The 14,799-nt window shown below is 36.9% G+C and overlaps 1 protein-coding gene across 3 annotated transcripts in view; it reads left to right on the top strand.

The window, feature by feature from the left end:
• The window catches only part of LOC110033729 (protein SCAR3), a 33,339-nt gene that overhangs the window by 11,286 nt on the left and 7,254 nt on the right, over window positions 1-14,799 (top strand). For all 3 annotated transcript variants that reach the window (XM_020737789.1, XM_020737790.1, XM_020737791.1), the window contains exons 2-4: window positions 7,242-7,405; window positions 8,092-8,215; window positions 8,300-8,432. In XM_020737789.1, the coding sequence (XP_020593448.1) occupies window positions 7,242-7,405; window positions 8,092-8,215; window positions 8,300-8,432 (421 nt within the window). The remainder of the gene's footprint in view (window positions 1-7,241; window positions 7,406-8,091; window positions 8,216-8,299; window positions 8,433-14,799) is intronic.

The following is a 14,799-nucleotide window of genomic DNA, read 5'->3' as shown; positions in this document are numbered from 1 at the left end:
AAGGAGGATGTGGTTTTATTTCAACATTTTGTCAATACCCGGTGTGAATAGTGTCAATCCATATCTCATCCATAGTTGGTTGAGTGATATCTCTCTTAACTAACAAACAAGACACAGAGGGTCTGATGACAGAAAGAGTAGGACTATCCACCTTGAGAGGCTTACCGTAAGCAGTTGTTGAAGAGTAGAGAGTTTTCATGTTGAACAGATGTAGTTTTACCCCGGAAACTTTATCCAAACTGGAATGATACGGGACTCTGTTTTTTTGATCAAAACAGACAGTCCACTTCAGAATTTTCATAAAACGATTGTCGATTTGATAACTTTTCGTGAGAAAATGCGAGTGTAATTGACATCGTGAGATAGCTGAATAAGTATATGTCGACCGTCTAGTAGACCAATGTTCAAACTGCCCAATAGTTTCATAGCATCAAATTATTTTCTAATGATCTCCAGTTTTGGGTGACCATAAAGAAATTTCTCCACTAAAGCAAAACGCCAAGAGGACGCTAGATTACCAGTTTCAACCTCAGTGAGAATAAGTGCAGGCTTACCATTTTTTTTTCAAGTTTTTTAATAAAAGTGTGTTCACCGCCACCTTCAAGAACCTCGTGGTACGATTGTGGAACATTGCAGGACTTATCGATAGCAAAAGCAGGCTCTGAACCTGGAGGAGGGGCACGAGCAGGAAGCACGAGCAGGAATGGGCAAGTCACCGGTAAGGGCATTTACATAGGAACGGAGTGTCGAGGCCATCTCCCTCACAAGAGGAAGAAATGGTCTGACGGGCCGCAAGGAAGTGAGGAAACTATTGGCGTTGTCGGGCTCGGGTCGTCTGGAGCGAGACAACTGTAGTGCCTTCATCTAAGGAAACAGACGCAAGATCGGCTACGGGAGACGACTATAGCGCCTTCGTCTAAGGAAACAGACGACGACGGAAAGAGCGTTTCGTCGACTACGAAGGCGGCTGGGAGCAATCGACTTTAACAGGAGAGACAGGGAATGAACGTCGTTGTGGGAGACGCCGAAGAGAAGCGAAGAAGCCGATAGAATCACCTCCTGGAATCGTCATGGGGTGAAACCCTAGCAGAGCGTGTCGCTGCCGACGCCATGTATGAGCATATGACGATATATATAAACATACATATATATATATATACATACATATATATATATATATACATACATACATATATATATATATATATACATACATATATATATATATATATATTTGTGCATGTGCGCGCCTGCAATTATGTAGTGGAAAAGTTTAATATTTAATTGGTAATTACTTTGGAGAGCTCTTTTCTTTGTTTGGAGTTTGACGGCCTTTATATTGCATTTAATTAACAAAGTTGGTATTTAAATTTTGTCTTTTTAACTTTATTTGTTACTTTTCTCTCTTGATCTAAATCTTACCAATGTCATCCTCCGTCCGACTTCACAGAGCCACCTAAACCCCTCTTAAAGGCCCTTGGCTTAGCCTTGGTGAATAGTTAGCTAGTATTGTTCCTTGCTTCACTAAAAGGCCTTGAACATTATCAAACTCTACCAACTATTTCAAATCATAAGTTTGTATCCTTAGTCAACCATATACTATCACTTTCCTCCATTAAACTACTGAAAATTTGTTCTCAAAAAAGATCTTTCAAATCAACCTAAAATAGCCTAATCCAGACTAGCCGTAACATTCATTCTGCAATATCCATTAGAAGACTTGACTTTCAAGTCACAAACTCATATCACATCTTTAAATGATATATTAAACAACTATAAGCATTTACAACCATAAATCTCCTTAAAAAAGCCTCTCATCACCATCAACGGTAATCTCGAATTTTATCAGATGTAGTTTGCATTAGAAGGGGGCTTATCATTCTTGTGTGGAAGGTGGTGTGATACTAGATTTGGAGCATATCGTTGAAATCAAACAAAGAGGACCAATGAAATTTCCTTGAAGTTCATGAATATTAATGACTGTGATGATGATCTATAGTTTTGATGCGCTGCTATTGTTTATAGTCTTATCAATGGCTTATGTACATATGATTGCATCACGTCATTGAGGCTAAGTTTATCATTTAGGCACAATAACCAAATTAGTTTTAAACTTCTTGATGCTTACAATAGCAAGGACAAATGGAAAATGCAGGTCATTATCACTAACATCAAGTGCACCTCAAAGATAGTTTCTCTTTATTGGTCATTAACTCTCTTGTTAAATTTGGTTGACAGATACCCTACAATCCTACATTGAGCTTCCTTGTCCTATTCTTTTGGCTATTATTTAATTCTATGAAGAAAATTTGATTAATGATCTTTCCATAGGTTGCATTTTCTTGGAACTGATGTCCTATTATTCAATGAAAATTCATTGAACAAATGCTACATTAGTGAATATGTTATTGTGAGTAGATAGATCTTCATATGTGAAAACAATCAAGGGTGACCCTACTAGCTTGAATTCATCATAGGCTCAATCACCAAGAATGACTTAGTGTGGCTCATTAATCCACTTAGTATTGCAATTTTTATAAACATGTATTTTTGTAGGATGCTTGTTTTGAAATAAATTTTTACGTAATATTTCTTATTTCTTTACTAGGAAGTTTCAGTAAGATATGATATGCTGGGTTTTATTTTCATAAAGAGTGGGTTTTCCTATTATGTTAAATAAAACCCTCATTTTATTTGGTTTTCACAAGCTACAAAATAAAAAATTTATATTCTTTATATGCTGTTTTTCTTGATTTTCAACATATGTTAGAGTGAGAAAATTCCACCTTTAATAGTGAAGCACAGCATGACTAGTACAAAGGGTTGACCAATGTTTAAAGTTACATCAAATCCGAATGCTAGCTTCACCAACAGTCTCTATAGGATGATTTCATATTCCAAATCATATGGCATGGACTCAATGACCACAACTTCATCTATAGATCGCAATTTATCATAATGTATATATGCAAGAAATGTATGGAAGATTACATCACTAGGGCCACTACACCTCCAATCATTGAAGAACCATAATTCAAGATCTAGAAGCTGAAAAACAGCATGGTGATGTTATTGCTTATCAATTTCATAACAAATAAAATGAGTGGAAAATGTAAGATTTGGGAGGGGAAAAATTATTATTCCTGTTCAATTTCATAGAAAATAATTATAAGATAAATAGAGATGGATGACTCTCACAATTGGAAAGTAATAAAATCTATCATAACTCTCTATAATTAAAGAAGGAAATCGGAATTATGACATATCAATATTTCCAAATCCCAAAAATAAAAAATATTAATAATAAAAGATACTAAAAAATGAAATCTTCCTAAAAAAGCCAACACCTCCCTCAAGTTGGAACATAGATATCTATCATGACCAACTTGCTTACAAAACTCAAAATTAGACCTGAAAATTCCTTTGGTTATGATATCTGCTATTTGTTGCAATGTCGGAGTGAAAGACATGAAAATTGCTCCACAATCAATCTTCTCTTTTATGAAGTGTCTATCAATCTCCACATATTTTGTGTGACCATGTTGCACTGGAATTTATGCAATGTTTATGACAACTTTATTGTCACGGTGCAGCTTCATTCGCATGTTTAACGAGATCCACAACTCTTCAAGAATTCTCTTCAGTGATAACATCTCACATACTCCATTAGCCATAGCTCGATATTATGACTCGACACTACTCCTTACTGCTACATTTTGCTTCTTAGCCATGTTACGAGATCTTTTCAAATATAAGTGTAGTATCTGGACGTCAATCTCCTATCAATAACTAAGCCCGTTGAGTCTGCATCAGTATATGTCTCTATGTTATGTTGTGTGGTCTTCTGAGAGAATAAATCCTTACCTGGTGTGCTTTTTAGGTATATGAGAATCCCATTATCAACTTCAGTGTTTCTCAGAGGGTGAATGCATAAACTGACTTACTAAAATTATAGCAGAGGTGATATTTGGCCGTGTATGTGAAATGTATATCTACTTTCCCACCAACTTTTAATATCGAGCTGTATTCACTAGCACACCCTCCTCATCTCTCAGTTTCTAATTGTGGTCAATTGGAGTTTTTGTTGGTCTATAACCACTCATCGCTATTTTCTTCGGAATATTAAGAACATATTTCCACTGGGAAACAAAAATTCCTTTCTTCGATCTAGTAACCTTCATGCTGAGAAAATACATCAGAAATCTTAAGTCCTTAGTTTAAAAGAATGATGAGAGGGAAGTGACTCGGGGTTGTGAAGGGGAACCGACTGAACCGACCTTAAAAGAGTTCCAGTCCAGCCCTTGCTGGACCAGACGGCCCACGAGAGGGGTAGGATTTGCCGCCCATCATGCTCCCCCTTTCTTTTTCTGTTTCCCTCCTATTATCCCTTCCTTTTCTATTACTCTTCTATTCTACTCCTTGTCTTTAATATGTCCTTTCTTTTCTATTTTTTTCTTTTTCTAATCCTTGCATAATCTATTTATTAATCGTTATTATATATGTGTTGTTTGCTTAGATTAGGGAGTTTTTTTCTTGATTCTTGAATTCAGAATTCCGCCTTCATCATTTTTCCATTCTGAGGGTTGCATCCGACGACAAGAAGAGGTCCGACTATAACTCGTCCAAGTTGGTGACTACCTCCGCTGTTCCTCCACCTTTCAGCTGCTACCAGCGTCTTCCTTGCAGATCGCTGACTCTTCCCTGCACTTCCTTGCAAACCACTGATTCTTTCCTGCACTTTCCCTAGGCCATCGATTTATCCCTGTAATTTCCTGCAGACCGCCAACTTCCCTGCACTTCCCTGCAGGCATCGACTTCTCAACACTTCCCTACAAGTCGCTGACTCCCCTGCAGCCCTCCAACTTTCCTACCCTTCCCTGCAAGCCGTGCACTTCCCTACAGACGGTTGACTTCCCTGCACTTCCTGCATGCAACCGCTTTCCCCGCACCTCCAACAGGCTGCAAGCCATCTTCAGCCCATCTGGGTAGTTGTGCGCACTACTGCCTCCTTCGATCTCCTTTCAGCAGCCCGCGAACAAGATAATGAAAAGGGTGACTTTTCCAAGAAGGAGATCTTGAGTGCATTTGGGGTGCCATTTTGGCTACTTATCAGCCCCAAAATGTCGATCGGTGTGTTTGGGATGCCACTTCCTTGGTGCTTTTTGATGTTGAGCGGTCGTGAAACAATGAAAGTTGAAACGGGCAGGTGAGGCTACGTTCTGCGGTTTTGGCTTTGTTTTGGGTGCAAAATAACATTGCTACCCCTCTACATTTCCTTAAATTCCTCCCTCTGTCCCTACAAATATCTCTACTTGCTTTCTCCACCTTTTCGCTCACTGTGGTTTTAGGGCAGAATCATTGTTCCCCTTCTACCCTTTGTCCATTCTTGGTGTCGTCGCCTCACGTTGTCTCTCTCTCTCTGTGTATACATCTCTCTTTCTCTTTTGTTCTTTGTGGTGGTTTTTAGTTGGTTTGCATTCTACCATCTTTCCCTTTTGTGATTCTTGGTTTACCTTTTGGTTATTTGATGTTTTGGTTTTACCACTCTCTGCATGGTATGCTACTTTCCTGAGAAATTGCTTGGAGCCAATATAAATATCAAAGTTTACATATTAGATAAGTAATTTCATTTCACTTTCTTCTTCTTTAATCATGAAAATCATTTTATTGATAGAATTATGAGCACTATTAGCTCTTGCGAAAAAATATATCTGAGAAATCAATTTGAGTTGTTTTAGTAAGCCAAGAAACTCCTAAATCTCTTGAAAATTTCCTCACCTCTATTTAGATATCACCAGGTCTTACTGATTTTCTAATATTTGTTTCTATTAAACCTCTTCAACTATATTTATACCAATGCGAGGGTAAAAATAAAAAAAATATTATTATTAGTGATATTAAGATCATTAAGGTCAATCATATTTTAAAAAACTTCATTGAAAAGATTATTAAAATATCTCACCTACCTATGTTGAATATTCTCCTTTAAGAAAAGCACATTTTGATTTTCATCTTTACTACATGTTACTTAAATTGAATTTTAATTTTCTTTTATCTTTATTTGGCTAGTTTATACATATATATTTTACCTTTTTTAAGATCTAATCTATTATAAATATCACTATAAGTAGAGTTCTTAGCGTCACAAATTATTCTCTTAGATTCCCTACGGGCCATCATTTTTTCTCAGTTCTTAAGCTTTGACATTTAAACCAATTTTTATAAGAAAACCTCTTATATCTTTGTTTTCTTGCTACCACTAACTATTTTTATTTATAATATTTTTTTTTCTTTTGATTCTCCAAGTACATCTTGTCATTTGTTTAATAATCCTTATTATTTTATCACATATAAAATTAACTTCTTCATGAGCATCTCAAATCTTGAAATCTTAAATTTTACTCATAAAATTAATTTATTTGTGTCTTTTAGGTGCCCCGGTCTAATTCTATGACAAAGTTTCATTATATTTTTTTATCTTTCAATTTCTCATCTTAAAATTCAGAACTAATAATCGATGTTATGTAATTAAAATTTCACTTGGAATGACCTTACAATTTTTACATTCTTGATGATATGTTATTCTTGTAAGAAAATAATCAATTTGTGTTTTATTAGATCAATTCTTATATGTAATAATATGCTCATTTATTTTCTTAAATAAAATATTAACAGTAACAAAATCATAACCTAAAGCTAAATTTACTGTGATTCTACCTTCTTCATTAATAACTCCAAAATCATAGTCATCAGGAATACATCTAAAAACTTTTTTCACTCTACCGACTTGACCATTTAAATCTCATCCAATAAAAATTATTTCTTCAAAAGAATTATTTCTTCAAAAGGTATCAATCATTTGTATTAATTATTCTAGGTCATTCCAAAATTTTAGATTAAGATTATGATGTAGAAAAATGGTTAGCTTTTTTTTAAAATTTCCAAGTAGAAATTAAATTTAGTTTTGCAATGTAGGAAGAAGGCAAATTATTTTAATATAATCAATTAGCGTGCTAGGAGGACTCTTGCAAAGTTCAATCATAAATTTTCTAGTGTCCTTTCAAGGAAGAATACAAGTTGTGCGCTTTGTTCAGTTTAACAGTCAGTTGATGAGCTTGATTATGTTGTTTCCCATCGTTATTGCCATCACTTTTCCTATAGAAATTACTGCTTTCTCTTATCTGAGATGTTATTTATATTCTTTATGCATGAACTTAAACAAATGTCTTTTGAACTCTCAGGTTTGGTGCGGAAATCTTTCATAACTTGCATGAGCAAGTAATGAGCACATCTGCAAGAGGACAAAAAATGCTTTCCAGGATTAAAGAGATAGAAGATGCACTTCCATCTATTGAAGATTCTGTTCATAGAAAAGAAAGTTACATAGACCTAGCTTATGAAACTGGTATTACTTCTAAGAATTCCTGCTCCCCCAACAGCCTAAATTTAGACTTTTAAAAAGTAAATTATGCTGAAATGATTCTTTATACATTTAGATGTTGGTGAGCTAAATTTCTCTTTTTATATGATGGCAAAACAAAAAAAGTGGGTTGTACAAGGACATCTTTGGTAGCTTCTAGTAATCCCAAGTTCATGAAGTTAATCAATTGATCTTTTTTTAATTATGTAATCTGTAACTGCATAAAACACAAGTCGTTCAAATCAAAAAGGTGTTGTTGCAGAGTCAATTTGTAGAGGCTGCATTCATTATAATAGTTACTGTTGGAAAGGCAGTTAACTTTCAGAAGTTGAGATGGTATTTAAAAGGAATGCTTTTTCCACACATGAAACTTAAAAATGGTGAATCCTTTTTTATTAAAAAAAAATCATGAGTGAAGAATTCGATTCTGAGGGCTAGTTTTACTGCTTTTAACTTAGATTAGTATTTTAGCAAGGCATGCCTCGACTGGAGTTAGCTTATGATTTTTCAATCATAAGCAGGCTTCATCTTCTCCAATATTAATTACAAAATATGCAGAAATATGGGACATTTTTAAACTAGTTTACCAGAAGAAAATGTGTGATTTTGTTGGTTGATGGCTGATGATAGTTATTGCACTGTGTCCCTAATGATAATTTGTTAGTTTTTAGGTTCTGGTTGGCATGCTGATCTCAGTATTATGGATACTCATCTATCTTGGGATGATTTGCCACAATTTATAATGGATTCGTATGAAGATTGTCGAGATCCACCATGCTTATACCTGCTTGACAAGTATGTTTGGGTTGTCTACCAAGTGTCTGTGCTGTGTAAATCAACTATGAAGATGTTGCTCATGTGAAATGTTTTATGTTTAAGATATGATCGTGCTGGAAATGGAGCTTGTTTAAAAAGATACTCAGATCCATCATATTTCAAGAAGGCATGGGCAAACTCAGAACCAGAGAAAGCTCAGCAAATTCAAAATGAAAAAAAACATCAGATTTTCAAGGTTAGTTTATGTTTCAGTCGTAGTTGTGTCTTTAGTAATAATATAAATATTTCTTCACAACAGATATGCCATTTGGCAATTTGTAGCCTATCAAAGAAATGGTTTCAGATTTTTTCCTTAAAACCAGCCAAAAAACTTTTAACATTTATAAATTCTTTATACAACAAATCCTTAATCCCATTACGTGTGGTCGGCTACATGAATCCTTTTTCTCCATCGTGTCCTTTTTAGTGTCATATTTTCATTTAGTTCTAATAAATTAAGATCATTTTTTATACAATAAACCCAAGTCTTCCTAAGTCTACCTCTGCCTTCTTAACCTAAGTCAAATCTAAAACATCTACTCTCCTAATCGAATCATCAGATGGTCGACGTTTAATGTGACCAAACCATCTAAGACTACTTTCTCTAATTTTGTTCGTCACTGGAGCTGCACCAACTCTATCACGGATATAATCATTTCGCATTGTCTCTATGTGTAAAACCATTCATCCACCTAATCATTCTCATCCCGGCAACATTTAACTTAGTATTATGCTTCTCTTTTAAAGGCCAATATTCACCTTCTCGATAGTACACAAGCTCAACTCTCCCTCCTCTGCGATGCACTTCCTCTCTTCTTCTTCTTCGTTGGTAGGCTATGGCATAGGCTCCTTCAACTCTCCTTCCTCCTACAGGTCGCTCAACGCAACAAAGAAAAGCAGCCATCCTCTCCTTCCCTCACGGCATTATATCCTCGTGTAAGAAAAACTCTCAACACCTCTCCTTCCTCACGCATCAATTTATTGGGCGAAGTCACCTCTTCGGCTTTCGACCCACTTGCTTCCCTTCCCTTCTTTCCGGTTGTTTGACTCCTCTTTTCGTCTTCTTCATTTCTCCGTTTCCTCTTTCGACTGTTCCTTTCCTCTTCCCCAGAGTAACAGAACCGTTACAGGTGAAGTTTGGTTGGTTGGCATAAAGAGACCCGAAGGAGGAAGCCAACCGAAGAGAGAAAAGCGGGTCAAATAGGTGGCCCATAAAAAACTAAGGGTGAAGATACTGGATAATGTGGCTAAGTCGTCCGGCTAAATGCTGCTCCATCATGAGTTGTGAAGTAAAGCAGTGCATGCTTCTGGTGCGACCATCCTTGCCCCGGCACCAATCCGTGAACGACCGGCTCAACTTCCGATCCAGGCAGCCATAGAGATCCAAGTCCAACCGCGTGAGGGTGTAGCTCCCTTTCTTTTGGTTAGTGAGACAAGTCAGGCAATTGTCTAATCGCTTTTTGGTGAGAAACTCTGAAAGTCTGAGATATTATGACTTATTGGTACGTGAAAACCTATTTTTCTTTCACAGAGGAGAATTTCATCTTAAGGAAGCTTGCAATTGCCTTTCGCATGTGTGAATTGTGATTCCTGACCTTTTGTTTTGCATACATGGGTGAATATCATTTTGAGTTTTCTGCATTTATAGGATCTTTTTTTTTGTTATTTTTTATTTTTCGATTGGCTCTTGCTTGCATCCATATGAAGTTCGGAGATTTCTCTTGGTTCCTCATGCTCTCTTAGTTTTAGGGATTTTAGAGGATTGATGATGTCATTGTTGCATACAAGTAGAAGAAGATATTTTCTGGGGTAATCTCTTTTAATGAGATTTTTGGGCTTTCTTCTTTGTTTTGAGCATAGTGTATATATGAAAATCTCGTAAGAGTGGTGAGTCCTCTTGATATGCACATCACTATGACTTTTATTTTCTAGTGAATTGGATCCTCTATTCTTTGCCATGAACTTAGATTTGGATGAAGCTTTTGAGAAATGGACCTTATTTAAGGTCCTATTGGTAAAAGGATTATATTGACGAAGTCTAGGGCTTCATTTGTTGTAATACCCTATTTAAGTCCATGTTATGAATGTATAGATTAGGTTTTAAATAATTCTTTCTACATGGTATCAGGCCTAGTCGTCGCAGCTATTTCTTCCTTGTGATACAGTCACCCTAATTAGGAAGGGTTCGCGGGATGAAGGCATGAGATTGGTTCATCTTGGCATCAAGCTAGCTAAATTGTGGAAAGGCAACGACAGCATCCCAACTTGGAGTTCCTCCTTCAGCCGCTCAATGTTCGGGATCGAAACCGAAATAGCACGGCGTACCTGGAGGGGATCACACATGAAGTATCGCGACAGCTATGTAGTCGGAGGTCGAGATGAAGGATCGCGTTATAGTCGCGACTGAAGCACTAGTACTGGAACCAAGTAAACGATAGGATCACATCTGATTTGTGATCTTGTCTTAAATCATTATGATTGAGGATGTCAGGTGATGAAGATAGTCTGAGAAAGAAAGGGTTGAAGCTTCTCGAGACGATTGATCCCGAAGTTTTGAAGATCTTGGTCGGGCTCATATAGGGAGTTAACGTCTTGATAGGAGTCACTACCTCAGCATGTGCTCCGACAAGGTGAAACTAAACTTAACTTCTGTGGATCTGAAGCTTGATTTACCGGCCACATATCTAAGTTGGTCTCATCGGATCAAGACTGGTTTAGTAGGGAAGAAACTAGAAGGATATCTGACTGGGGATGAATCAAAGAGTTATAGTTGAAGGGGATAAGTGGAGGATCACACACGCCTTAATCTACATTTGTGGCTACTTAAATCGATGGTTCTATAAATTTTATCCTCAGTAGATGACATTCAAAAAGCAAGGGATATATGGGCAAAGCTGAAGAGGATCTATGTTGGGATGGAGGACCACATGAGGGTGTTTCAGATTTAGTGTGAGATAGAAGCAATGGTACAAGATGATAGATCGATTCAAGAATACGCTAAACAATTAGCGCGTCTGTGGGCAGATCTTGATCACTTCTGACCGATGTCTAGTTGTGTCGATTCGGAGTCCAAAAAAGAGATCTTTACATAAAAGAGAACTATGCAATTTTTTGCCCATATGAACCCGTCCTTTGATCAGAGGAAATCAATCCTCCTAACTCGGTAGACCATTCCTTCTCTGGATGAGGACATTGCTTCAATGATACCAAAGGAGAGTCGCATGAAGCTACACTCTGAGCCGAGTGGACTTCCGGGTGCGAAATCAATTTTTGTTGCCTCGAGCTCAGGTATGATAGAAGTTCAGGGGAGACTCACAAGTGCTACAACTGTGGTTAAATCTAGCATGTGATCAAGACCTATCCTAGGCCACCTAAGGAGAGAGAGACAGGGTAGAGGTCGTGGCCATGATGGTTGAAAAGGTGGAAAAGTGGGCTACCGGGCAAATTTGATGTTAGCAAAGGAGGGAGAGACAAGTGTAGTATTTACCAATGACGATCATAAGTGTCTGGAGTTGTAAAAGAAGAAGGAAAAAAGCAGCAAGAGATGGGCTTCGGATGCTTCCAACCAGTCGTCATCAAATGGTAACATTGTCACTTATGCTCATTCTAACAAAAATATGTATGATATACATGCTCTTGTCTTTTTTTCCACTACAGGATCATTAGAATGGATAATAGATTTTGGTGCATCTCAGCATGTGATAGGTACTGCTAGCTAGAAGTATTAGATAACATCTAGACTGTTAATGGTACATCACAGTCAGTAATTTGTAAGGGTACAGTGTGCGGTGCCAATTTTATGACATTGTTCAATGTTTTGCATGCTTCTTTTTTTGTTAATATTTTATTCATTAGTGTCATTATTCTCCAACTAAAATGTGTTATTTTCTTTGATATCCTAAGGTGATCTTTCAAGAAAAAGAGATGGGTCAGAACTTCAGACTCGAAAGTGGCTTAATGAACTCTAGTACTTGGACCAAAAGGGGGTGGACTCAGCATTGACATCAATGGTAGAGAGTGTGGAGTAGGAGAATCTGGGAGGAGTGTAGAGGATGTGTTGATGCTACATCATAGATGCATGAGACACTCTTGTTATAGTTTATTGAGTCGTTTATATCCTTCTTCGTATAAAAGGCAAATAAACAAAAGCTTATTTTTAATGCTTGTGAGTTTGGTAAGCTTACGAGGAGCTCTTATATCAGTTTTGGGATTAGAAGTTCTAGTGTTTCTGACTTGATTCATTCTAATGTTTAGGGGCCTTGTTCTACAAGTTCAATAAACGTTATCGATATTTTATAATTTTTATTGTTTATTTTTCGTTTGTTACTTGGTTATATTTGATGAAAAATAAGGGTGATGTGTTTGCTTACTTTAAAGACTTCCATAAGGTAATCCAGACTCAATATAATGCAATAGTGAATGTATTGAAGTCTGACAATAAGATAAAGTATACTGACATAATATTTGGGGAATACTTGTCAGCTCAAAAGTTAAGAACATCAAAACACATGTCAATACACACTAACGTAAAATGGAGTAGCGAAGATGAAGAATAGACTAACTTCTAAAGGTTACCCGAAGCATGATGATCACAATGAATATCCCAAAGCACTTATCGAGTTGGACAAGTGCTCAATTGATCAATAGGATGCCTTAAAGGGTGTTGAATTGGAAGTCTCCTTATCAAATATTGAAAGTAAATAATAGTGGGATCCTCCCATTGAAGGTGTTTGGATGTTTATATTTTGTGAAGGATAACAAACTATCGGTAGGGAAGCTGGATGTCAAAGCTATGAAATGTGTGTTCGTGGATTATTTGCTACCCAGAAGGGATGACTGTTAGAGCTCGGTAGAAAAGAAATTGTTTGTGAGCATGGATGTGTCATTTAGAGATTTTGAACCATATTATACCCGGGAGATGACCTCACCCTTCAATGACTTGCCAGATACTAAAGCTATAAGGCAAGAAGGGGTGAGTGGCAATGGTGAGAGGGTGGTACACAAGGGAGCAATGCATTGCCCTGTGATGTGGGAGGAATTAATTGAGGAGCCGAAAAATAAGGAGAGTGAACCCAAAGATGATGGGATTCATGTTGGAGGTAAGCTAAAGTTGTATACACAAAGTAGGAAGCTAAATGTGGGAACAGTGTCTGTAGTTCCACTTGTGCAAGTTAGTCCCTTATCCCGGTCTTCCCCCACTCTTGAGACACCATCAACCTCTGACTCTGAATTCCCATGTGATATGATTCATCTTCCTTTTAACCCCCCAATTTTAAGGAGGATCTCCCGCAATAATGTGGGACAACCTTGCGATCGTATTGAGTGGGAACTTAACATTGCTAATTTTGTTTCATATTCTAACATATTATCTTTACATGGAGCATTCATTGTATTTTTGGACATTGTCTCTATACCCAAGTGTTGGCAAGATGCTAAGGAGAATCCCAAGTGGAAAGCGACTATGCAGGAAGAGCTGAGGGCTCTCGATAAAAATTGAACATTAGATATAGTGCCACTACTAGTAGGGAAAAGGCAATTGGGTACAAGTGGATCTTCACAGTGAAACAAACTCCACGAGGAAAGGTGGAGTGGTGCAAGACTCAAAGGGTACAGATTGAATATAATGAAACATTTGCACCAGTAGCAAAAAAGAGCATAGTAAGTACATTTGTTTCTTTTGCAGTGAATGGTGGGTGAAGGTTACACCAACTCAATGTGAAGAATGTATTTCTTCGTGGTGAGTTAATTGAAATGTATATATGGAGATACCACCAGAATTCAGCACAGTCCAGACAGTGGGCAAGGTGTCTAGTCGCAAGAGGCCATTGTATGACTTGACTGCCTGATTTGATAAGTTTAGAAAGGTTATGGTGAGCATGAGATATCAGCAGATCAATGCATACCATACAATTTTCATTCGACAACATGAAGGTTACACTACTATACTTACTATGTATGTTGATGACATCATTATCGGTGATAATGATGAGACATGGACTGCATAATTAAAAATAATATTAAGCAATGAATTTGAGGGGATACTTTCTTAAGATTGAAGTAGCCTACGAATCTGAGGGTATATTTTTTTCCCAGAGAAAATATGTACTAGATCTTCTCACAGAAACAAACATGTTGGCGTGCAAATTTGCAGTCTCTCCAATAAGACCAGAAGACCAAACTGAGTGCAAAGGCAAGAGAACTGGTTGATCATGAGTATGGGTGTAAACGAGCCGAACACGAGCAAGCTCAGGCTTAGCTCGTGTTTTGCTCTTTTATATTTCAAGCTCAAAAATTATGTTCGTGTTCGACTCGTTTGCTAAACGAGTCGATCATGAGCTATTCACGCTGTCCACAAACAAAGAGTCATTTTGACAATCCTAATCACGTAACCATAAAATGTTAAGGATTGCGGCAAGATTTAACAATTATTGTTTATATTAAAATATCAGTTGAATTTAATTTAATAATTTTTTTTCTACTTTTTAAATTTATATTTTTAATTGATTATAAAACTTTGAAGCCTTGTAGCCAATTAATTTTTTAAAAAATATTACTCAATATAT

Source organism: Phalaenopsis equestris, unplaced genomic scaffold, assembly GCF_001263595.1.
Source record: "Phalaenopsis equestris unplaced genomic scaffold, ASM126359v1 Scaffold001269, whole genome shotgun sequence".
NCBI classification, from domain to species: domain Eukaryota; kingdom Viridiplantae; phylum Streptophyta; class Magnoliopsida; order Asparagales; family Orchidaceae; genus Phalaenopsis; species Phalaenopsis equestris.
The sequence above is the reverse complement of the archived record's forward strand: the minus strand, read 5'-3'. Positions and strand labels throughout refer to the sequence as shown.